The sequence below is a fragment of the Sus scrofa genome, chromosome 6 (genome assembly GCF_054392235.1).
Source record: "Sus scrofa isolate SSC_HxYL_T2T_F1_AM1 chromosome 6, Sscrofa_HxYL_maternal_Yorkshire_Landrace_v2.0, whole genome shotgun sequence".
Taxonomy (NCBI): Eukaryota; Metazoa; Chordata; class Mammalia; order Artiodactyla; family Suidae; genus Sus; species Sus scrofa.
This window is the reverse complement of record NC_139388.1, coordinates 18,730,173-18,755,995: the sequence shown is the minus strand read 5'-3', so window position 1 is coordinate 18,755,995 and position 25,823 is coordinate 18,730,173. Positions and strand designations below refer to the sequence as shown.

General features: G+C 42.6%; 1 protein-coding gene across 1 annotated transcript in view; it reads left to right on the top strand.

Annotated features, from left to right (window-relative positions):
• Window positions 1-25,823, top strand: part of TANGO6 (transport and golgi organization 6 homolog) — a 198,299-nt gene that overhangs the window by 50,680 nt on the left and 121,796 nt on the right. The window contains exons 8-12 of the mRNA XM_021093875.2: window positions 3,491-3,603; window positions 5,315-5,491; window positions 11,269-11,401; window positions 14,083-14,274; window positions 23,034-23,168. Coding sequence (XP_020949534.2) covers window positions 3,491-3,603; window positions 5,315-5,491; window positions 11,269-11,401; window positions 14,083-14,274; window positions 23,034-23,168 — 750 coding nt within the window. The remainder of the gene's footprint in view (window positions 1-3,490; window positions 3,604-5,314; window positions 5,492-11,268; window positions 11,402-14,082; window positions 14,275-23,033; window positions 23,169-25,823) is intronic.

Genomic DNA, 25,823 nt, shown 5'->3' with positions numbered 1-25,823 from the left:
ATTCAAGGACTAATTATATGTTACAAGCCCTAAAATGCTATTGGAATTTAGAGGAGAAAAGTCATTGATGGTGGTTAGATGAATGAATATTTGAATTAGAGAATGAATGAATGAATGAACGAGTGAATGAATAGTTGAACAAATAATATAGCAGGCCTATGGAAGCCGTAGAACTTGAGCTGGGTCAATTAAATAAGTTCCACACTCTTTGTCTTTTATCTATAAAATACAATCTGTTCATCAAGATGCAGAGCCATAATGTAGATGAAAGAACTGGATTTTGATGAATTTTTTTTCCAGTAGTCAGTTTATTTTTTTATTTTTATTTTTAAATGATTTTTATTTTTTCCATCATAGTTGGTTTACAATGTTCTGTCAATTTTCTACTGTACAGCAGCGTGACCCAGTCACACACACATATATACATTCTTTTTCTCATATTATCCTCCATCATGTTCCATCCCACGTGACTCGATATTGTTCCCTGTGCTATACATCAGGATCTCATTGTGATGAATTGTTTTTAGATGGCCACTCCAGAACTTTCAGAAAATGAACTTTCACTATTAAAGTTTAAAAGAACTATTTCACTATTAAAATTTAAAAAGAAGTAGATTGAGGCTTAGTACAAGGAGGAAGTTTTAATGTTGGAGGGGAGGTGACAGTCCTATATGTGCCAATCTGAGGCCAGTCAAGTTCTTTGAGATAGCACAGAGAAAACTCATTGATCAGATTGAGCAAAGGGACACTTTACCTCTAAGTTTTTCCACTTTGAAAAAAAAAATCCTCATTTCTCTCTTCTTATCTGTGAACTTAATGGATTATTAGTTAATGATGAGTTATTCTTTTTTTTTTTTTTTTCCTTTTTAGGGCTGCACCTGCAGCATATGGAGGTTCCCAGGCTAGGGGTCGAATCAGAGCTGCAGCTGCCAATCTACACCACAGTCACAGCAACGCAGGATCTGAGCCGTGTTTGCGACCCACACCACAGTTCATGGCAACACCAGATCCTTATTAACCCACTGAGCACGGCCAGGGATTGAACCCGCATCTTCATGGATACTAGTCAGATTCATTAAGCTGAGCCAGGAACTCCCGATGATGAGTTATTCTTAATTTCTCCCACTTTCCACATGCTCTTCCACTAATCAGACTCTATTCCTTTAACCTGTTACTGTTTTTCTTCATAGCACTTATCACTGTCTGATTTTATGTATTTATTATTTTCTGTCCCCTCTCTAGAAGAAATGCTTCTTTGAATCAGATAATCTGTTTCTCAGATTCAGAGCAGCATTCTTTCTAGAGAGGGGACAGAACCACAAATTTGTTTAGCACATAACTGGCACTCAGTAAACATAGACTGAACCTTTATTTAAAAACGAATCACATATAAATAGCTCTGGAGTTTTTCTTCTGTTTCTTTAAGAAAATACTGAAAAGTATAAAAAGAGAATTTTAAGGAATTCCCGTGGTAGCTCAGTGGGAACGAAGCCGACTAGTATCCATGAGGACGGGGATTCTCTCCCTGGCCCCACTGAGTTAAGGATCTGATGTTGCCGTGGCTGTGGCATAGGCTGGCAGCTGCAGCTCTGGTTTGACCCCTAGCCTGGGAACCTCCATATGCCGCAGGTGCAGCCCTAAAAAGAAAAAAAAAAAGAAGAGAATTTTAAAATTGGTAGAGTTTATCAACAACAACATTTACCTCTGAGAAATGTGCTTGATTTGAATTCATGTTAAAGTTTGAGGTGCTTTGGCCCATCCAAGCCGGTAAATAATAGATGTTTAACTTCATTTTTTTGGGTTTTGTTTTGTATCGTGTATGTGTGTGTGAAAGATGCTGGTGAGGAAGGATGGCTCCACAGGGATTACCCCGGGGAACACACGATCCAGAACCTAACAATAGGCCCTTACGTTATCTGGGAAATCTCTTTTTTACCTCCTGTAATTAATTGGTGATATCATAATTAGGCCTGCATATTATTTCTGAACACCGCTGCACAATGCCCCTCATTTAGCTGGGTTTATGGAGATTAAATCATACACAGGAAGCCGGCTCCTTGGTTATCAGGCTCCGCAGAGAAGCTGGGAGGCTTAAAGAGTGTGAAAAATTGGGGTTGATTTAAAGGGACAAGGCTCTCTGGAAAAGCACAGAGATTTTTCCACCTTGCTGCCATGACCTTTAGTTTCCCAAAAACATCATTGATCTGTAGCTCAACACCTTGTGTAAATTAGGGCCTCTTTAAGTTTTCTTTTTCTCAACCTTTAAAATAGGTCTGCTAACACTTTGTGAGATTTTCATAATTTCGATGAGCTAACTCTTTAAAGAAGCTAACATAGTACCTGGAAGATAAAAATCCTGGCGTAGTTCCTGAAACTCACATTTGGGGCGTAATCATTGTCAGTTCCTCTTTTTTCTTCTTTTATCATTGTCACTGTCTCCAGATTTTAATTAATTTACTATAACAGAATTGCGTTTTAAAAATCCTGTTGTGTTTGATTGGAGTTTTGCATAGCATTTTGGCACTTCATAAGATACTTTAAATGATCCACTTTGAATATGGTTATTATTATTGTTGGTTTACTTGAAAATTTCTTCCTGCTGGATCATAAGCAGTGAGAGAGTAACAGTTCTTGTTCACATTCGTATTCACTGCGGTGCCTAAACAGTGCTTTGATTCCAGTGAGTATTCAGAAGAGTTTGTTGAATCTTTTTTGAGAGGTACAAATACAATATTTAACATAATTATTGTTAATAAACATCAGCATTCTCACACACTTAACCCTGTAAAGCCCAGCGCAGATCCAGGCGCACAGCATAATTTATTTGAACATCTTATTAGAACTAGGAAGCATACGACATGCCCGTGTGGCATTTATGTCCTAAGAATGACAGATCTAAAGCAAGCTTTGTTTTGTTTTGCTTTGTTTTCTTTCAGATGTAGGTAGTCTTCAGCTTCTCTGTTTGGCGGTAATTGCTTATTAGTTCCTAATAGCAGGGCCTTCAACAGTAAGATAATTATTGTAGAGATGAATAATAGATGAGACTCGGAGGGAGTCAGAAGTAGGCAAGGAAGGGGTCAGAAAGCGGGTCCACTTCCCGGGGTCACCCTGCAGTTCTTGAGGCTGCAGACATGAAAGGGCGATGCTCTGGCTCAGTCTCCCTGAGCTTCAGCCTGTCTGCCAGTCTCAGATGGCTTCCGTAGCCTTAGAGCTAAACTTGTTCACCTCAGGACTAGACTCCAAGCCCTCTAATAAGTGCGCGGTGTTTTGGTTGGGTTTGATTTGGTTTCTCATTTTGGGGGGCCATGCCCACAGCATGTGAAAGTTCTGGGTCCAGGGATCGAACCTGTGCCACAGCAGCCACCCAAGCCACTGCAGGGACAACGCCAGATCCTTAACCTACTGCACCACAAGGGAACTCCAGCGTGTGGTGTTTGATTCCTGTTCCTCTGGCCTTGCACTCACTGTGGACCCTTTGCTTTTCCCCTAGGTGTACGTGGTCGGGAATGACCCTGTAACCGTTTTGGTGGATTCCCTGCTCCCGGTGCTGGGAGTGCTCTTCTCTCTCTACTGCTTTACCAAGCAGAGTGTGTCTCACACCAGGTAACAACCAGAGAACCTTACCGTCTGTAAATAGTGATGTCTTTCTTGCATGTTGTTCTTATTTTGAATATGATTTATGCCACTTGGTAAATTATTTTTTTCAAAATCAGGAAAACATTTGACAGCCCTCTAGGAAAGAAAGAGGACTTTGCAGGTTGCAGGGGATTGGATCTTGCTTTTAGGATGACTTTCCTCAGCCTGTCTTAGACTCCAGAGGTGAAACCTCGGTTTACATGTGTGAACATGCCACTGGTTGATCCGTGAGAAATACTGGAATTACATGTCTAGGGAGGAGGAAATCGAGATTGGCTCATAAATACCTTGTGAGAAGTTAGAAGGCAAGTTGGGGAAATCTGGATCTGAATGTGGCACTCTGTAATTTAGGCTGGGATTGGTATATGTGTGCTATATGGTGTAGTTTAGAACGAAGGAGTCCTTAGTCATCCAGAAAATAACCTTTTGTAGTGGCATTTAAGTAGGACTCATTTTTGTATCAGCTCTCATTTCACAGCCATTATGTCGTTTCGTCTTCCTTACAGGACTTTATAGCCCTTCTAAAGTCCTGTGGAATTCTTTTTTTTTTTTCGTCTTTTTGCCTTTTCTAGGGCCACTCCCATGGCATATGGAGATTCCCAGACTAGGGGTCTAATTGGAGCTGTAGCCGCCAGCCTACACCGGAGCCACAGCAACGCAGGATCCAGCCACGTCTGCAACCTACACCACAGCTCATCCTTAACCCACAGAGCAAGTCCAGGGATCAAACCCGCAACCTCATGGTTCCTAGTCCGATTCGTTAACCACCGCGCCACGACGGGCACTCCAAAAGTCCTATGGAATTCTGATTTTTCAGTGTCTGGAAACCCCCCACTTGTAATCTCATAGACCGTAATAGTATCTTCTTCATGTGGTTGTTATGAAGGCTGTGTGTTGTTTGGCACTGTCTCTGGCAAATAGTAAGCTCAGAAAGTGGTCGTTATCATCGTTATCATTCGATGGTAAAGGGCAGTACTCAGCCTTGCGGATTATTCGAAGCTTACATAATTGCCTTTGACTCCTTAACTTTTGGTTAGACCAAAGCCCATGACCTTGAGGGAAGTGACAAGAGGAAGTGCAGCGGAAGAGGGAAGCTATAAATATGTGAATTTGGCTTCAAAAGGCCATTCCCATAAGAACTCTTATTTTTGTTTTGAAACCCAAGCCCGCATAGCCCTGTCATGTCCTCATCAGAGACTGAGAAGGAAGAGGCAAACGCTTTTTCCATTCCTGCCTTAGTTGGTTGGCACAGATAAGAGGAGATAAGGAGTTGGTGAGAATTTGTCCGTGTGCTGTTTCTTGGTCACCAGCTCTTTGTCCCATTGAACATGGATGGTGTTATCAGTGTAGACTTACTTTCACAGTGCCTGATCCAGAGGCAATGAATATAGTTGGAATTACAGAAAAAAAAAAAAAATCCTTTAGGGCCCATGTGTTTTCTCAGGGCTGCTTCTAGAGCATTGAAGTTCAGGATACTTGCACTCTGAAGTTCACGCGGAGCAGTTTCCACTCCAGTGTGTCAGTAGTACTAGGTGATTGTGCCGGCGTTTAAAATGCAGGGAACCTGACAGGTGTTGTTGTTGTTGTTGTTTTTTTTTTTTTTTTTTTTTGTTATGTTAGCTTGTTAGATATGTGGAGTAGGATGACAAGCTCATTTTTAACTGCTTTTTTCTGCCAGATCACTTTGCCAAGAGATTTTATTATGGATCCTGGGGAAGCTGGAGAGGAAGAAAGCACTTGCTAGCCTGAAAGGATTTGCAGGGTTGGACAGATCTGTGCCTTCTCTCCATTCTCTGTGTCACTTTAAAGCTGCCGCTCAAGGGGGCATTATGATTACCATCAAAGAGGCCATTTGGTGAGTCCACCCATCTTCTGCTCTTCAGATTTAGTTGTACCTGAAAGGTCATTCTGTGACCCATTCACTAGGGGGCGCTGATAGAAAGGAAACCGGAAACTCCAGCAGCTGAGGTGCTGCTGTTTATAATCTCTTAAATGAAATGTGAGCCTTAAGTAATCCTCCAGGTTTCTCCAAGAAGCTAGCTAATAGGTTCAGTTTACTGGAGCCTCACAGCTCTGCATCACAACAAGCCCACCTACTTCACAAAACCTTTGCCAGCGAATCAGAGTAAAAGGCAGACACATGTTCAGCCTCAACACCATTAAAAATCCAGTTCTCTTGCTGACTCTGAAAATGGTATATGTGTGTTCAGAGTCAGACTTATTCCTAAGGGGAATTATCCGATAGCTCTCTTTTATGGTACTTTTATGGTGGGTTTTTTTTCCTTCTGGGGTTGATTAAAAGACACTTAACAAATGTCAGTGGAATAGATAATTTATTTCTTCAACATCTCATAAGTGTATTTTATTTTTTTAATTTTTAAATTTTTTCTTTTTTTATTACTCAATAAATTTGTTAGATTTATAGTTGTACAGTGATCATCACAATCCAGTTTTATAGGATTTCCATCTCACTCTCCCAGTGCATCCCCCCACCCCCTGAACTGTCTCCTTTGGAAACCATAAGTTTTTCAAAGTCTGTGAGACAGTATCTGTTCTGCAAAGAAGTTCATTCTGTCCTTTTTTCAGATTCCATATGTCAGTGATAGCATTTGATGTTGGTGTCTCACTGTATGGCTGACTTCACTTAGCAAGATAATTTCTAGGTCCATCCATGTTGCCACAAATTCCGGTATTTCATTCCTTTTAATGGCTGAGTAATATTCCATTGTGTATATGTACCACATCTTCTTGATCCTCTCCTCTGTCGATGGACATTTAGGTTGTTTCCATGTTTTGACTATTGAAAATAGTGCTGCAGTGAACATCGGAGTACATGTGTCTTTTCGAGTCATGGTTTACTCTGGATAGATGCCCAGGAGTGGGATTGCTGGATCAAATGGTAGTTCTGTTTTTAGTTTTCTGAGGCATCTCCATACTGTTTTCCACAGTGGTTGCACCCATTTACAATCCCACCAGCAGTGTACTAGGGTTCCTTTTTCTCCACACACTCTCCAGCACTTATTGTTTGTAGACTTTTGGATGATGGCCATTCTGGCTGGTGTAAGGTGGTCATAAGTGTATTTTAAATGATTTCCACTTTTTAGGTGCTATTGTAGATGTTATTACTGCTGAACTAAGTTCTTGTTAATCAAAGTCCATGTGATAGTTAACTGGTGTCAGTTACTGCACTCAGATTTCACATCACATTCAAAGTTGTTGCTGTTTGTTAAAGTGTCTACATTTAACTTTTTTTTTTTTTTTTTGGTCGTTTTAGGGCCGAACCCTCGACATATGGAGATTCCCAGGCTAGGGGTCGAATCGGAGCTGCAGCCTTGAGCCTACGCCACAGCCACAGCAGCACCAGATCCGAGCTGCCTCTGCGACCTACACCACAGCTCATGGCAGCACCAGATCCTTAACCCACTGAGCGAGGCCAGGGATCGAACCTGTGTCCTCATGGATACTAGTCAGATTCATTTCCTCTGAGCCATGACGGGAACTCCCTGAACTCATTTTTTAAATTCATTGAACTTGGTTAGGTTTTTGCAATTTTTTTTTTTTTTTTAAGGGCAAATGTGCAGCATATGGAAGTTCCCAGACACGGGGTTGAATAGGAGATGTAGCCACTGGCCTACGCCACAGCCACAGCAATGCCAGATCCAAGCCTTGTTTGTGACCTACACCACGAGTCACCGCCACGATGGATCCTTAAACCACTGAGCAGGGCCAGGAATCGAACCCACATCCTTATGGATACTAGTCGAATTCGTTATCACTTAGCCACAATGGGAACTCCTCAACTTGGTTATGTTTTAAAACACTTATTGAGTATGATAGATTTGAGGAAAATAGAAAAAGCACATTGATTATAAAGAGAATTATCACTACAAACTCAGGCTACTAATTTACTGACAGTTGAGCATTAGTAGGTTTTGTGGTTATAACTGTGCCCTTGAACTAAAGGAGTTTAACTTTTTTTGGCATGTTTATTTAAAAACACTTTGGAACAGCTTAGTCTGGGATGAATTTAGTGACTAGATAGAGATTTTTATATTTTTTGACTTCTCAGTAGTCAAAACTTATTGCTGTCTTAGCAAGTCTTTAGAGCCCATATGTCACAATCAACAGTTCTTACTGAAACTATAGTTCCTCTTCTTGGTTGGAAAAAAGTGAATTTGCAGTGATTGAGTGAATTTCCATCCACTGCCAGAAGCAATAGCTCCTTAACCTAGGGTCTCTACGTGGACTTCTCAGAATCTATAATCCCCTTGAAGTTATACACAAGGCAATTTTTTTTTTTTTTTGAGTTTTAGGGCCACACCCGTAACATATGGAAGTTCCCAGGCTAGGGGTCAAATTGGAGCTACAGCTGCCAGCCTTTGCCACAGCCACAGCAATGCCAGATCCAAGCCTTATCTGTGACCCACACCACAGCTCGTGGCAACACCAGATCCTTAACCTGCAACCTCATGGATATGCTAGTCACCCTCGTTATCGAGTCACAATGGGAACTTGTACGAGGCAATTTTTTAATATGCAAACATGGATTTTTTTTTAAACTGAAAATAGGGTCCAGAGCTTTCATTAGATATTGAAAACACTTCATGTCTCAAAAAAGAAAAAAATTGACACTCACTAGACCAGAGAAGTGTGGGGTGGTGGAGGGTGGTGCATGCATGTATGTGATTTTACTATTTGTTCTAAAGATCCTGTATGTGGGGCTAGTCCTCCAAGGGCAGGGTCTATGTCACCACCAGGTCTGTATCACCATTTACCTTTTAACTCTACCATTCTGCCCAGCAGCAGCAGGTCTGGATAAGAAATTTGATTAAAGAAATTCTAGGGGAGTTCCCGTCATGGCACAGTGGTTAACGACTCCGACTAGGAACCATGAGGTTTCGGGTTCGGTCCCTGCCCTTGCTCAGTGGGTTAAGGATCTGGCATTGCCGTGAGCTTCGGTGTAGCTTGCAGAAGCGGCTCGAATCCTGCATTGCTGCGCCTCTGGCGTAGGCTAGTGGCTACAGCTCCGATTAGACCCCCAGCCTGGGAACCTCCATGTGCCATGGGAGCGGCCCAAGAAATAGCAAAAAAAAAAAAAAAAGAAGGCAGCGTCTTGAATTTCCTGACTCCTGCTTCTCGGGTCCTGGCAATGAGGCTTAGTCTATTATGGTTATGGCCCCTTTCTGGGGGTGATGTCTGGAAAGATTTAAAAAAAAAAAAAAAGAAATTCTAGGGATTCCTGTTATGGCACAGTGAAAACGAATCTGACTGGGAACTGTGAGGTTGTGGGTTCAATCCCTGGCCTCGTTCAGTGGGTGAAGGATCTGGCATTGCTGTGAGCTGTGGTGTAGGTCGCACACACGGCTCAGATCTGGGGTTGCAGTGGCTGTAGTGTAGGCCGGCAGCTATGGCTCCGATTCCACCCCTAGCCTGGGAACCTCCATGCTTAGGGTGTGGCCCTAAAAAACTAAATAATAAATAAATCTTAAAAAAAACATTCTAAAATAGTAGCTTAGATTCCATGATCTTGGATTTAGAATGTTTACTTTTCTGGAACTAAATGTAATTATTTGGAATTGACTTTTTTGTTAAAATTTTAAGAATGAGTAAAATAATGCTTCTTTTTTTTTTTTGTCTTTTTGCCATTTCTTGGGCCGCTCCCGCGGCATATGGAGGTTCCCAGGCTAGGGGTTGAATCGGAGCTGTAGCCGCCAGCCTATGCCAGAGCCACAGCAACATGGGATCTGAGCCGAGTCTGTGACCTACACCACAGCTCACGGCAACGCCAGATCCTTACCCACTGAGCAAGGCCAGGGATCGAACCGCAACCTCATGGTTTCTAGTTGGATTCACTAACCACTGAGCCACGACGGGAACTGTCAAGAATGGGTAAAATAATGCTTCTTAAGGTAATTGTTGTCATGTCTTTTTAAAAAGACCTTTGAATAAATAAAAGATATTTGAATATGGTACTTCATCTTGACAGGATGGTTCACAGAAGCTTAGAAGCTATTTTAGCTTTTCTTCTAACATAAAATGTGGTGGTGATGACATGACTGATCTGAAGGACTCCGCAAGAGTCTGGGATAATGTAGGAAGTAATCTTAAACTGAATTTATCGCTTATTCATTCTATTAGAGGAGTATAAAGACTATGTTATTAGTGAACTGGCAAATTGGGACATACTGCCCAGTGAGATGGTCTGCCAAATCAACTTTAGTAATTGTACTTTTCACTGAGATGAAGCAACGTCTGTGATTTTTTTTTCCTTAATTTAATCTGAGAAGTTTTGTTCTTTCTTGTATCACAAAAGTAATACATACTCTTTGTATACTAAAGAGGAGTTCCCATTGCAGCTCAGCAGAAATGAATCCGACTAGTATCCATGGATGCCGAGTTGATCCCTGGCCTCGCTCGGTGGGTTAAGGATCCAGTGTTGCCGTGAGCTGTGGTGTGGGTTGCAGATGCAGTTCAGATCCCGTGTTGCTGTGGCTGTGGTGTAGGCCAGCAGCTGTAGCTCTGATTCGACCCCTAGCCTGGAAACTTCTATATGCTGCAGGCGCCACCCTAAAAAGCAGAAGGAAAAAAAAAAAAAAAGCATAAAGAGGAAAAGAAAATCAACTACTATCCTAATCACTGTTTACAGTATTTTAGTGTTTGGTTTTCTAGTACATCTTCTGTTCCTTTGTATTTATTTACATGGTATAGTCGTTATAGTAACATTGTATCTTAGTTTTTTCATTTATTTGATGAATGAAAACTAAAAGCTTTCATACCTTTTGAAACTTTTTACAGAAATCATAGCATTGTTTTTGATAGCTCAGTCATATTTTATTACTGGAAATTTGGTCTACTCAGTTTTCTGAACCTTTATGCATTTTCACAGCTCAACTCATTGGTTCTTATTAGTTGAAATTGACTGAATCTCCTCCTATGAAGATCAAGTCTTTTCCACTGCCTATAACTCTTCAGTGACTCACTGAAAAAAAAAGTTCAAGTTTCTTTGAATGATATCCAAGGCCCTCTGTGGTCTGACCTTGCTTTTGTTTTTTGTTTTTGTTTTTTGTATTTTGTCTTTTGAGGGCCATACCCACAGCATATATGGAGGCTCCCAGGCTAGTGGTCCAATCGCCACAGCCACATCAGATCTGAGCCGCGTCTTCGACCTACACCACAGCTCATGGCAATGCCAGATCCTTAACCCACTGAGCGAGACCAGGGATCAAACCTGCAACCTCATGGTTCCTAGTCGGATTCATTTCCGATGCACCACGATGGGAACTCCCTGATCTTGCTTTTCAGCCTTCTCTTCCTCAGGAACCAGAATATATGCATACGACCTACACTTTAATTCCTCCTGGCTTTTGCAACTTAGTGAAATAGTAGTAATTCTTCAACAACCATCCTAAAATGAATCTCTTCTCCATTTGTGCAAATGACTATGTAGGACATGCTAGCCTAGCTGCTGAGGACAGATACTTTTTCAGCATGGAGACACTGAAAAATAAAAATCTGAGCTCTTTCGCATGATTTCCTGTATGGAAATAATAGTGTTAACTTTAGAAGATTACTAATGGGGTTTCCAAAAAGTAGTATCTCTCGGTGATCCATCTTATTTACCTCACCTTGCAGTGATGAAGATGAAGATGAAGCCCTGTACCAGAAGGTGTCCTCAGAGCAGTGCCAGGTAGAGCACCTTGGGGACTTACTGTCCCACTGCCAGGAGTGCGGTTTGGCAGGCGACTTCTTCATCCTCTGCTTGAAGGTAAGAAATACGTTTAGTTCACGGACATCATTATTCCAGGGAAGGACCAGGAGCCCCTTTGAATTTTCAAGGCATTTGTAATTTTAGGTCCTAACATGAGGACTTAATTTAGGACAAATAGAGAACATAAAGGTAATTTGGTTTTTGGTAGCGTTTAGTTTGATAAAAAGAAGTTTGCCCTTAGCAGGACACATATGATCAAACCACCTTCTAAGGTAATCTGCACTGAAATTTTAGCGATGACCACGGCGGAACAATCCTCTATGAAAGGGTTAATCTTTGCTCCGTGTTGACAGTAAGAACTCTTTTGAAGTTAATAGCAGGTTTTGCAGCTGTAGAGTAATCCCTTATCCTTTCTGACTGTTATTTTGTCAGGTATTTGCAAAGGAGATTTGGCAGTTCTGCCTCTCTCATTTCATTTTGTAGTCACTTAAAACCTTTTCCGGGTTTGTTTCTTAGCGCTGGTGGCTACGCTTCCTTTGGCTCTAATCTCCGACAGTAACTCCCACCCTATGCTGTTACTCCTCATTTGCACTGTCGCAGACCAGAAGCCTGGTGCCTCTGCCTTTTTTAGTATTTTCCCTGAAGAAAGTGTCCCCTGTAAGAGGATGTCTGTGGAGCTTCAGGTTGGTGTGGGTGTGGGAGAATGAGGGCTGGGAACCAGGGCTTACGTCCCTAGAGCTGAAGTAAGGGATGCTGTTTTGATGTTTCTCACGTCCCATGTTCACACTCATCCCCCTGCCCAGCCACTCATTGTGAATAACATTCTGAGAAAATACAGTTTTAACTGGATTTTTTTTTTTTTTGCTTTTTTTTTTTTTTTTTTGCTTTGTAGAGCCGCACCCACAGCATATGGAGGTTCCCAGGCTAGGGGTCCAATCGGAGCTGTAGCCACCGGCCTACGCCAGAGCCACAGCAACTCAGGATCCAAGCCATGTCTGCAACCTACACCACAGCTCATGGCAATGTCAGGTCCTTAACCCACTGAGCAAGGCCAGGGCCTGAACCCACAACCTCATGGTTGGATCTGTTTCCACTGTGCCACGATGGGAACTCCTCAACTGGAGAATTTTTTAAAAATGTACTTGAAAAACGCAGAGGGCTTTGCTCTAAACCAAGGTTTTTCTTCCTTGGTACTGCTGACTATTGGGCTGGGAATTCTTTCTCGGAGTGGGGGCTTCCTGTCCACCGTGTGTTTAGCAACATCCCTGACCTCTCGTCCCTAGATGCCTGTGCCACTTCCTAATTATGACAACCAAAAATGACCCCAGACACTGCTGAGTGCCCTTGGGGAGCAAATTGCCCAGGCACGTTGGGGAACCACTGCTCTAAACTGTCATCTACTCTGGCAAAGCACTAATTGTTAAGGAACTGAAGAGTGTTCCTTCCCAAGGATATTTACAAGGTGAAAGCTAGGGAAAAGCCAGCAAAATCTACAGTAATGAATTATCTGTTAGTAGATGTTTAGTTCTGAACATCTTAGGGAAAAAGGGCTGGGGTGCTAAAAGCATCTAATAGTCTCTAAAAACAGTTCGGAAATATCTTATGGCTTCAGTTCAAGGGAGGTTAGTGGTAGAGATCATAAAAATACTGATAAAATAAGTAATCTGTCTGACTAGTTCTTTGTATGTTTTTTATTATGAAGTTTTAAGTTTGTATAGACATGATGTATGTATTATTTTGCAACTTACGTCTTTTCAGCCATGTTTCTGATCTCTGTCTATATCGATATCCATATAGATCTAGTTCATTTATTTCAAGGGCTGCAATATAATAAATACATCGCTGGAGCTCCTGCTGTGGCACAATGGGCTCAGAGACATCTTGGGAGCCGCTGGGATGTGGATTTAATCCCTGGCCCAGCACAGATGGTTAGGGATCTGGCTGCCACAACTTCAGCTTAGGTGAAGACTATGGTTCCAATCTGATCCCTGGCCCAGGAGCTCCATATGCCGCATAACCAAAAAAAAAAAAAAAAAAAAAATCACTGTTTTAGAAATATTTGGATTTATTGACGTATAATTGATCTTCCCAATTTATTCATTCTCTTATTGCTAGACATTTAATTTGCTTCTAGTGAACACATACTGATTCTTTTTTTTTTTTTTTTTTTTTTCTTTTTAGGGCTGCACCCTTGGCATGTGGAAGTTCCCGGCTAGGGGTCAATTTGGAGGTGAACCTGCTGGCCTACACTACAGCCACAGATCCAAGCCTCATTTTTGACCTACACCACGGCTTGTGTCAATGCTGGATCCTTAACCCACTGAGCGAGTCCAGGGATCGAATGCAAATACTCATGGATCCTAGTCAGGATCATTAACTGCTAAGCCACAAAGGAAACTCCATTTAGTTGGGTTTTTTTGTTTGTTTGTTTTTGTCTTTTTGTCTTTTCTAGGGCTGCACCTGCGGCATATGGAGTCTAATCAGAGCTGTAGCCGCAGGCCTACACCAGAGCCACAGCAACTCAGGATCCAAGCCACGTCTGCAACCTACACCACTGCTCAAGACAACGCCAGATCCTTAACCTACTGAGCGAGGCCAGGGCTCGAACCTGCAACCTCATCGTTCCTAGTTGGATTCATTAACCACTGTGCCACAACGGGGACTCCTGTTTAGATGTTTTTGAAGTCTTCAGTTCTACAGGCTTTTTCTTCACTTTTTCTTTTCTCCCACACTGATAGGAGCTGACTCAGGTGGCTGTGGAAAATGAAGCAGAGTTAGAAACAGAGCCCTTCTCCAGCACAAGCCTCTTGGAATTAGAGCAGCACCAGACTCTGCTTGTGGAAGACCAGGAGCGGAAGCTGCTCGTTCTCCAGCTGGTGGCTGTTCTGTGCGAGAGAATGTCTGAGCAGATATTCACAAACATCACTCAGGTCAGTGGCTGCTGCATTCGGGCTCCCACCCTGGTGGTATCTGTCTATTTTGCATTCTTTCATTTTTTCCAAAAAATGTTGAGAAATGTCACTCAGGGAGTTCCTGCTGTGGTACAGTGGGGTAAGGGTCCAGCACTATCTCTACAGCAGCACAGGTTCCATCCCTCACCCGCTGCAGTGGGTTAAGGATCTGGCATTGCTGCAGCTGTGGCATAGGTCAAAGCTGCAGCTCAGATTCATTCACTGGCCAAGGAACTTCCATATGCTGTGGGTACAGCTAAAAACAAGCAAACAAACAAAAATCAGAGTGTGGTTTGATGACCCTGTGTCATTTTTTCCTAGGATACTGGTTAAATACGTCAATTATGGAGCCCACCAGGCTAATAGACTCAGTACTTTCACAGGTCGTGGGAATCAGCATATTTAAGAAACTCCTGAAGTGATTCTCATGCATATAAAACTGAGGACTGTTTAAAATATTTATATATCACAGTGGTTTTCAACTTGGGGGGCAAATAAAATTATCTGGGATCCTTTTCCAAATATCGATGCCCAGCACACATTTAGAGATTCTGATTCGGCATGTCTACATTAGTGCCTGGGCATATGTATTTTTTTAAGCTCCATGGGTGATTCTAGTGTGCATTAAAAGCTGAGAATGATTAAAACTCAAATTTAAAAAAAAATCACTAACATCACCTTGAATTTTATAGGTTCTCTAACTCACAGCTTATCTACACAAAAGCCTGTGAAGTTTTAAGATTTTCTTTTTAGGGAGTTCCCGTCGTGGCGCAGTGGTTAACGAATCCGACTAGGAACCATGAGGTTGCGGGTTCGATACCTGCCATTGCTCAGTGGGTTAAGGATCCGGCGTTGCCGTGAGCTGTGGTGTAGGTTGCAGACGCGGCTCGGATCCCGCGTTGCTGTGGCTCTGGCGTAGGCCAGTGGCTACAGCTCTGATTGGACCCCTAGCCTGGGAACCTCCATATGCCGCGGGAGCGGCCCAAGAAATAGCAAAAAGACAAAAACAAACAAACAAACAAACAAAAAATAAATAAAAATTAAAAAAAAAAAAAAGCAGTTTGTGTCAGAAAATTGTAGGGAGTTTAGAAAAAAAAAAAAGATTTTCTTTTTAATGCTCTCGAGTTATAGTGTGAATCAGTGCCTGAATTTAATGGTTCAGACATTATTTTTACCAGCTTTTTTTAAAAAATAGGGAATATGGGAGTCCTTTGGTGGCCTAGTGGGTTAAGGCTCCTACGTTTTCACTACTGTAACTTGGGTCATTCCTATGGTGCAGGTTTGATCCCTGGCCCAGGAATTTCCACATGCTGTGGGTGTGGCAAAAAAAGAAAAACAGAGAGAAAACCTGAAGTACGTGTTGCAAAAAAATAAAAATATAAAACTATAAAAATAAAAACATAAAAAAATAAAAATTACAAATGCAGAATAGAAGTAATAAAGCATCGGTGGTACAGTCATCATATTTTACCACAGTTGTTGCTCGGCTGGTGAATAGTCAGTTGTAAGATGGTATGATTGTCACGCTTAAATCTGATTCTCCAGCCCTTTGTGTCATCGTCATTGTCATCTGCCCTCGGGTGTTGCTAAGCAGCATTTCACTATAGCTCCTGCTGAGAAAATTTGCAGCTGCCTGTCAGTTCTGACTTACCATGCCTGTTTAATGAGAATTATGTTCAAGATTTCTTTCCTGGCTTTTTATTCCTTCAGTTCACTGACCCCATATTACTCAGTAGGGTGGTTTGTTTCTCCTGTGTTTATATCGGTTCCCTAAGGACTTCAGGGAACCCAGATCTTACGTTTTGTCTCAGGATGCTAGTTGGAAAGGGAAATGGTCTAAAAACTGATATGACTTAAGCGTTCCCACTTAGCTTCCTTTACTCCTAATTAAGGAACAGCAATGTAGACTGGTGCAAAAGTGATTTGTCCCTTTAAATTATCCTTCAGCCGAGGTTAAAAAGCATCAGGAAAAAGAACCATAAAGAAAAAAAGCATTGAATTGCATTTGGTATTCTTACTGCTCATGATAATTTTGGTGTGTTAATTTGAAACACACATGTGTATGGATAAATTGTAAGTGATAAATACGTTATAAGTAATTTTGTTAATATCATTAGGCACCAAGGTTTTCAGCATAAGAAAAAGAGTTTTAAATAAACAATTAAAGAATTGATGGAGCTTCCGTCATGGCTCAGTGGTAACAAATCTGACTAGGATCCATGAGGATGTGGATTCGATCCCTGACCTTAATCAATGAGTTCAGGATCCAGCGTTGCCATGAGCTGTGGTGTGCGCTGTGCCTCAGATCCCGAGTTGCTGTGGCTGTGATGTAGGCTGGCAGCTATAGCTCTGGTTCGACCACTAGCCTGGGAACTTCCATATGCTGCAGTGCGACACTACAAAGCAAAAAAAAAGAGAATTCAGTAAAACCCCTATAATATTAAATCGGGAGTGTTTATGTAAACTCGTAATTTATTTTTCCCTTTTTCATTTATTTTTCTTTGCCTTTTTTTTAGGGCTGTACCTACAGCATATGGAAGGTCTTAGGCTAGGGGTCAAGTCGGAGCTATAGCTGCCGGCCTATGCCACAGCCACAGCAGCACAGGATCCGAGCCTTGTCTGCGTCCTACACCATAGCTCACAGCAACACTGGATCCCCGACCCACTGAGCAAGGTCAAGGATTGAACCCGAATCCTTACGGATACTAGTTGGATGCATTACTGTTGCACCACAAATAGCAACTCCTATCTTTTTCTTTTTTTTTCCTTTTTTTTTTTTTCTTTTTAGGGCCATACCTGTGGCATATGGAGCTTCCCAGGCTAGGGGTCTAATCGAAGCTACAGCTGCCAGCCTGTGCCACAGCCACAGCAATACCGTATACGAGCCGCATCTGCGACCTACACCACAGCTCACAGCAATGTTGACTCCTTTAACCCACTGAGCAAGGCCAGGGGTTGAACCCATAACCTCTTGGTTCCTAGGTGGATTCGTTTCTGCTGCGCCATGATGGGAACTCCCTATTTTTTTCTTTTAAAAAAGTAGATATTTTTAACTCAGTCCACTGTCAGTGCCAAGAAGCAATGACAATCAGGTAGCAGTAAGCATCCCTAACACCAGAGTGTAGTTTGTAGATACTGTTTCTAAAAGAACGCAGTTCATTGGATTAAAGATTCATTGGGTCTAGGCAGGAATTGTACACTCCAAGCCTCAGGGCATCTTCTTGCACCTGAATACAAAGAAGCTGTCTAAGATGAACAGGGTCATGTCGGTAGCATTGAGGAGCCAACTTGGAGGGCTCCCACTGACCACAGGTGGGACCATTTGAACCCTAAAAGGAATAATGCCTGTAGTGGATTGAAACACATCAAGTTCCCTCCCCAAAGATCTCTTGTAGGACATCTTTGGAGGTTGCTTGGGCATCAGGTCGCTATTTTGTAAGTTGGTAAAATGAAGGGAAAGAATAAAACATTCGTCTTGTCCTTCCTATAGGAACTGTATTTCAACTTAATAGTCACCAAAGACATTTTTCTTTATATAAGAACTGTGCCTGAAAAATTCAAAAAGAAAACTAGAAAATTATATTTTTCCATCCCCTAATAGAATAATGGATCTAGATAACAATCATAAATGTCTGCTGAAACCATTTGGGATGCTTCTCTTAGGCCAAATACACCCAAACTAACTGATCCTTTCTTCTCCCAGAATTTTCCTATGAAAAATTTCAAATTTGAAAGAATTTTAGGATTTCCCATTGTGGCTCAGTGGTAAGGAACCCGACTAGTATCCATGAAGGTTCAATCCTTGGCCCCACTCAGTGGGCTAAGGATCTGGCATTGCTGTGAGCTGAGGTGTAGGTTGCAGACGTGGCTCAGATCTGGCATTGCTATGGCTGTGGTGTAAGCCGGCAGCTGCAGCTTTGATTCAACACCTAGCCCAGGAATTTCTATATGTCACAGGTATGGCCCTAAAAAGCCAAAAAAAAAAAAAAAAATTTATACTGAGTACCTCTATACCCACTACCGCAGTTCTGCCATTAGCATTTCTTTTCTGTTTCTTTTCTTTTTTTTTTTTTTTTTTTTTCTTTTTGCCATTTCTTGGGCTGCTCCCTCAGCATATGGAGGTTCCCAGGCTAGGGGTCATATCGGAGCTGTAGCCACCAGCCTACGCCAGAGCCACAGCAGTGTGGGATCCAAGCTGCGTCTGCAACCTACACCACAGCTCACAGCAACGCCAGATCCTTAACCCACTGAGCAAGCCCAGGGATTGAACCCGAAACCTCATGGTTCCTAGTCGGATTCATTAACCACTGAGCCACAATGGGAACTCCAACATTTCATTATACTTGCTTTATCACATGTTTATCTATGTCTCCATCTGTCTACGCATTTTATTTTTGGTGGATTTCAGGGTTAATGCAAGTATCAGTTTATGTCCCGCTAAATATTTCAGCCTAGACTGATTTAGCTTAACATCATCGTAAGAGGACAAGCAGACAGTATTATGTGCCTCTTCATGCAGTGGGAAGTTGCCACACCACCTGGGAAGGGCTCTTACCCCAACCCCCAAAACAATACAAAACAAACCCCCCAAATATGCACCTGAATCTAATCAAGAAAACTCAGGATAGAGGAGCAAATTAAGTGCTGTGAGGAAATAATCAGCCAAATCCCTAATGTGGGAAATTCCATAGTACAAATGACCCAGTTTCTTCATTAAATAAATGGCATTAAAGAGGAGCAGAGCTGTTGTAGCTTAAAAGGGACTTGAGGGAGTACTGCTGTGGCTCAGTGGGTTAAAGGGTCAGGCATTGTCACTGTAGCAGCTTGGGTCACTGCTGTGGCACGGGTTTGACCCCTGGCCAGGGAACTTTTGCGTGCAGCAGGTGTGGCCAAAAACCAAACAAACAAAAAAAGGGACCTGAGTCATATAGAAATGAAATGTGTGGATGTTGATTCAAACAAACCAATTGTATGAAGACCTTTTTGCGATAGTCATGGACTAGGTATTAGAAGATGTAAGGAATTTTTATTGAGCGTAATCGTAGTATGGTAGGTATGTTAAAAAAAACTTTGTTGGAGATGCATATTGATGTTTTCGTGGACGGAAGATTAAAAATTCAGTAAAGTGTGTTGGCCAATGCCATGTTATTCGTATGTGAGATGATGCTGAGAGGAGCGAGGCGTGCAACAGTCCATATAGATATAGAGCCCCCTGCCCGCTCCCAAGTTCTTTCATTCCGCAAACAAGTATTGGGAGCCTCCTATGTGCCACATACTCTGCTGGGTGTCAGAGATGCAGTGGGGAACAAAACGTCTCTGTGCTCTTTGGAGCTTCCATTCGCATGGGGGAGTGAGAGACAGTAAACAAGTAAGCAAAGCACACAGTGTGTTTAGGCGGCGCCAAGCACCAGGGAGAAAACTCAAACCAGGGAAGGGAAGAGAGAGGGAGTGCGGCAAATCGGTGTCGTGGGCAAGCTCGCTGAGAAAGCGACTTTTGAACAAAGAGCCGAAGTGCGGAAAGGGGCAGCTGCTGAGATACCTAGGGGAAGCGTGTTCTGGATAAGGGGGAGCATGCCCCGAGTGTGGAGGGATCAGCCAGGGAGCCAGTGTAAATGGAGTAGAATGCACACGATTCCCCTTTTCCTGTCCTTTCAGGAAACTACCACCCTCTGCACCTTTCTGTAACTGGATCACTGTAATTAGCGGAGGAGAAGTGGTTCTACATGCTGCGGTCTTTTTCATATGCTAAGTTTTTCACAGAACTAACACATGCTCGTTCTATCTAAGCAACATAGATGTGCACATTTTAAAAGGTAGAGACTTCTGATTAAAGATGGTATACTGAACAAACGTGTTTATCTGCTCCCTCTGGAAACCACAGGGACCGACAGAGCAGGAGAGGAGAGACAGTAGATAAAAGAGAATAACAGCATTCGGGAATTGGAAAATAATAGCTGATTCAGCAACTTCAGAAAATGGAAAGCTAAGTGCATGCATGGGAGACGTCAAGAAGCAAAGTGCTGTGCCTACATAAGGCTGTTAACATTTTTTTTTTTTTTTTTGAAAAAAAAAAAAAGCAAGCCACTTCTCACTGCAGAACGCTGGAAGGACTGGAGGCTCCAGATAAGCTCTAAAGATGGAGCTGAACTTAAAGTTCAAACCGGGTTGAAAGGCTCCGCAAGAGTCAGTAGACTTTTTAGTTCCTTCCTTAACTTCATACATACCTCACCGCCCCAGCAGAACCCTGGAGGTTTATTCGTGAGAGAGGTTGAACCCATAGACTCAGAACTTGGGTGGCAGTAGCACCCTGCAAAGCTGGAGGGTTAAGTTGACATCTGCAGACTCAAGAGTGAGGCCTCAACCCCCTTGCACTCAGCTGCCAGAATGTTGGCAGCAAGTTTCACATCCCCATAGGATTACTGTGATGATTAAGTGAGTTAATTACCTGTAATATGTTCAGCATAGTACCTGGTAAATGGTAAATGCTTAATGTTATCACTGAATTACAAAGGTAAATAATTAAAACTGGTTGCCTCTGTAGAGTCAGAATCAGACGGGGAGATGGGGTACGGCCCTGCCATTTTTCATTATAAATTTTCAGGAATATTTGGCTTTTAGAATTTTATAAGTTTACAGAAATTTTTAAGTAAAAAGTCAAAGTGCCTCCCATTCTCTTTGCAGTATACGTGAGCTCTAGAGCAGGCGTCAGTCACATACCTGTCCTTGCGGCTGGCGGCCCCATAAAATCACAGGAAATGAGTAGTAGGGGAGGAGCCGTTGTCCAAATGGTTACAGAGGTTTTGTTGTTACAAGAAAGATTGGGGGAAAGGGTACTTCATAAATGACAATAACAGCTGGCTGTCACGCCAGTTGTCACAGCGCCCAGGTTTTTTTCTTCAGTATACATAGAAACCGAAAGTATGTTTCTTAAAAATAGGATCATACTACTTGTTTTGCAATAGTAAACATAAAAAAATTAGACATACAAACATATGTATGTATGTCTATAGATAATAAATAGAGAGGGATTTAGAAAAAGTTTGAAGGCTAGATAATTCTGTTATAGCCATTTAACAATAAATTTGTGCTGAAATCGAAGCTTCCTATAATTGAGAAGTGCTTTAGAAAATTCTTTGGAGGCCAAATAGGTGGCCCAAGATGGTAGATGCAGGAGTTTCTCTGGGAAAGGCCAGGGTCCTTAACTTCTAGTATCAATAAAGTCTTTGGCTAGAGAGGGTGGTGAAAATTGCCATGACCAGCATTGTTTGGTACAGTAATGGAACTTGTAATAACCTTTCTAGTTTCCTGCCTTGCTCCAAAAGACAAGTGTTAACAAGCCATTTTCCTGACTTTAAGCCTGCAATAAAGATTCTAGCATAGCATGTGATTTGCCCAGAGAGTTAAACATGCAAGCTTGCATGGTATTTAAAGGCTCATTATGACCTATCTCAGCCATCCCATTTTCAAAATGATTTTTCCCTTTTGAGCCATTAACCCTAAATATGCGTGTGAGTGTGTGTGGGTGCCCCCGTATGGATATGCATGTGCTGTCTTTTATTCAAATGTGTTTCTGCTTAAGATGATTAATCCAAGTGCAGGCGAAATGATGCTGGCCAAAATGAATTCCTATTTAAGGCTTAGTTGTTAGACCAATTCTGTGTAAAATCTTACAGATGAATAATCTTAATCCTTTAAAACTATTCAGTGCTTTAAAAAATGATTCTGGGGTGTTTTCCCGTCGTGGCTCAGCGGAAACGAATCCGACTAGGAACCGTGAGGTTTCGGGTTCGATCCCTGGCCTCGCTCAGTGGGTTAACCATCCGGCGTTGTCGTGAGCTGTGGTGTAGGTTGCAGACGCGGCTCGGATCTTGCGTTGCTGTGGCTCTGTTGTAGGCCGGTGGCTACAGCTCTGATTCGACCCCTAGCCTGGGAACCTCCATATGCCGCGGGAGCGGCCCAAGAAATAGCAAAAAGACAAAAAATAATAATAATAATAATAATAAAATAAAATAAAATAAAAAATGATTCTGGATCATTTGTGCAGATTGTTTGAGGACACTGAAGTCCAGATAAAATGAATGCCTCTTGCTGCATTCCCTGCTTTCTAGAACTAGACTGTCAAAACGGGGGGAAGGCATCCTTGAGGAGGAACCCTCCGTAGGAGAGGCAGATCTAGGATACTCTAAGACGGTCAGAAAGTAACAAATCATCATTTCTTTTTTTTGGCCATGTCTGAGGCATGCGGGAGTTCCCAGGCCTGAGATTGAACCCTCGCCACAGCAACGACCAGAGCTGTTGCGTCGGCAATGCCAGATCCTTTACCTGCTGCACCACTGGAAAACTCCAACCAATCATTTTTCACTTTAATTTCCTGGCAAAATTCATGAAAAGTAAAGGAAGGTGGATTGGTGATTAAAACATTTGGGAAAGTATAAATGGACTTTCTCATTTATTGACTCTGTGGCCTTGAGCAGATCACCTCTTTCAGCCTCAGATTCTTCATCTGAAAGTGAGGGCAGATGTACCAACGTCCTAGAGTTGATGTGAAACCTGAGTGAGCTTGTGCCTGTAAAACACTGAGCTCCACGCCTGCTCCCCAGTAGCGCCTGTTCCTGACGCTTCTTGCTACAGTTTGTTGAGGAGGGGAGAGATGAGTATGTAGACCCAAGATGTAAAGTGAATTTTGAGATTTCTTTTCCCTTCTTCCTGGCTGATTCTAAATTCTATTTCTGTGGTAGGTTGTGGACTTTGTAGCAGCAACCCTGCAGCGAGCCTGTGCAAGCTTGGCCCACCAGGCGGAGAGCAGTGTGGAATCACAGACACTGAGCATGTCCATGGGGCTTGTGGCCGTCATGCTGGGAGGAGCTGTTCAGGTGAGTCGCAGCCCTGAGCCAAACTTGAAAGGAGGGAGAAGAGAAAAGCCTCCTGCTTTCCTTCCATCCCCCTGTGAGGAATAAGAATGGGTACTGCGCATAGAAGCCCCGGGACAAACAGGGCAGGTTGTTAGTAAGAATTCTGTCCGAAGTGGAGGAAAGGAAACCAGGTCGCTTTCACCTTGTTGCCTTGATGACTTTGCCATCAGGAGGGCAGGGCTTTTTTTTTTTTTGGCTTTTTAGGGCTGCACCCGTGGCATATGGAGTTTCCCAGGCTAGAGGTTTAATTGGAGCTGCAGCTGCCAGCCTACACCAGAACCACAGCAATGTGGGATCCAAGCCACATCTGTGACCCACACCACAGCTCACAGCAATGCCGGATCCTTAACCCACTGAGCGAGGCCAGGGATCAAAGCTGCATCTTCATGGATGCTAATCAGATTTGTTTCTGCTGAGCAATGATGGGAACTCTGTTTTTGTTTGTTTGTTTGTTTTAATTTTCTCTTTTAGGGCCACACCTGAGGCATATGGAATTCTCAGGCTTGGGGTCAAATCAGCACAGCAGCCACGGCAACGCCAAATCCCAGGTGAGTCCACATCCTAGGTGACCTACGGTGCAGCTTGTGGCAATGCCAGATCTTAACCCACTGGGCGAGGCTAGGGATCAAACCTGAATCCTCCTGGATAGTAGTTCTTAACCTGTTGAGCACAACAGGAACTCCCAGCAGGGCCCTTTCTGACCTGGGATGAGCTTGATTTGAAACTCCCTGGCACAGTGTTTTGCATCCGTGGTGAATACTGAGTCTCTGGCCCTCACTGTAGTGTCCTTGTCCCCAATGCTGCGGTCAGGAAAGAACTGTCATAACCTCCGTTTGCTTAGGAGTCCCCATTTTGAATCCATTTTAGCACAGGATCCATTGTTCAACTCATATCCTGTAGCATGTTGAAGCTTGGTTTCCAGTGCATGTATCTTTTACATACTTAAGTTATAATTTTTAAATTTATTCACTCAGAAACTATTACATACTCACTTTGTGCCAGATACTAAGATGCTGGGGATTTAGCAGTGGGCAGAGCAAACATGGTCTCTACCGTCATAAAGCTTAGAGCCAGTGAGGGAGTCAGACACTAAATAACTATTTGAAAAATGTACTTAGAATTAAACAAAGTGGGAGTTCCCGTCATGGCTCAGTGGTTAACAGATCTGACTAGGAACCATGAGGTTGCGGGTTCGGTCCCTGCCCTTGCTCAGTGGGTTAACGATCTGGTGTTGCCATGAGCTGTGGTGTAGGTTGCAGACAAGGCTCGGATCCCGAGTTGCTGTGGCTATGGCGTGAGCCAGTGGCTACAGCTCCGATTAGCCCCCTAGCCTGGGAATCTCCATATGCCACGGGAGCGGCCTAAGAAATGGCAAAAAGACCAAAAAAAAAAAAAAAGACTTAAACAAAGTGCCTCAGAAGAGAACACAGGATCTAACCTAAGCTGGGAAGGTTTCCACTGAGGATGTACGTGGAAGTCAAAGCTACGACTTGAACGATGCACAGGGTTTTGGAACGTGTGTGGTGCAGATGGAGGAAACTCTTCCAATTAAAGAACCATCATGTTTGAGGTCTGGGAAGCAGGAACAAGTGTGGTGTCCTTAAGGCACTGCGACAAGCTTGTGTAGATTAACTGTGGAGGCCGAGGGTCAGGGAAGTGCCAGACAAGGTGGCAGGGTAGGCACATGCGTGTGTGACTGGTTCAGCACCTGCCACATTAGGTGAGGAGACAAGGGCAGACTAGATGCAGTGTGAGGGTCATGAAATCTGACCTGAAGTCAAACTGGGAAAACTCTTAACAGTGAGTAAGAAAACCCTCCGGGAATGGATTTTTGCGTTTGAGGATTAAAATCTGATCCTATCCTTGATACGTTAGAATTTGCCCATCTCTAACTTGTCCTTAAGGGGAGAAGGAATTTTATTTAGGTCTGTTGTTACTTTGAAACCCAATTATTGGTAGATTTACTTAACCCTCTTAATTTTACATTTCCCATGTAGTCTGAAAAAAACATTTTTGGTTCAGTTTCGAGAGTCATGTTATATCCCTGCTGTTAGAATTGTCTAGGAGGAATTCATCAGTGGAATCATTTTCCTTAAGTTGTACAGTTTTTGGATTTAGTTGGCCTGATGGATTTTTGTTTTTCTGGTTGAGTATTAATTTGAATAGTCTTTATTTCCATAGTTGAGAGTTTGTTTTGTGGGTTTTGGGTTTGTTTTTGTTTTGGTTTTTGGTTTTTTTTTGGCTTTTTAAAAATTTGCTGATTTAACACTTAGAATTTTAAGCCACATCCCAAATGGAAAATAGAACAGAAATCTTAAGGCGGCGGGGGCCTAGCTATGTAAATTAGTCATGTTCTAACAGAGGCTCACCTCACTGTTGCAAACGTGCATCCCTCACCTGTCCCTCCCTTTCCATGAGCCATCCTGACTCACCGATTATATCCTGGAGTCCTCTGACTTTGCATTTAAAGTGAATGTGAACACGTCACTCTGATACCTTTGCCCTAGATCTTTTTTTTTGTTTGTTTGATTCAAGGATTTATAAGGAGCTTCTTTAGTAACACTAGGTTTTCTGTCTTTGTATTAGGAAAAAAAAAAAGTCACAATTCCGAATTAT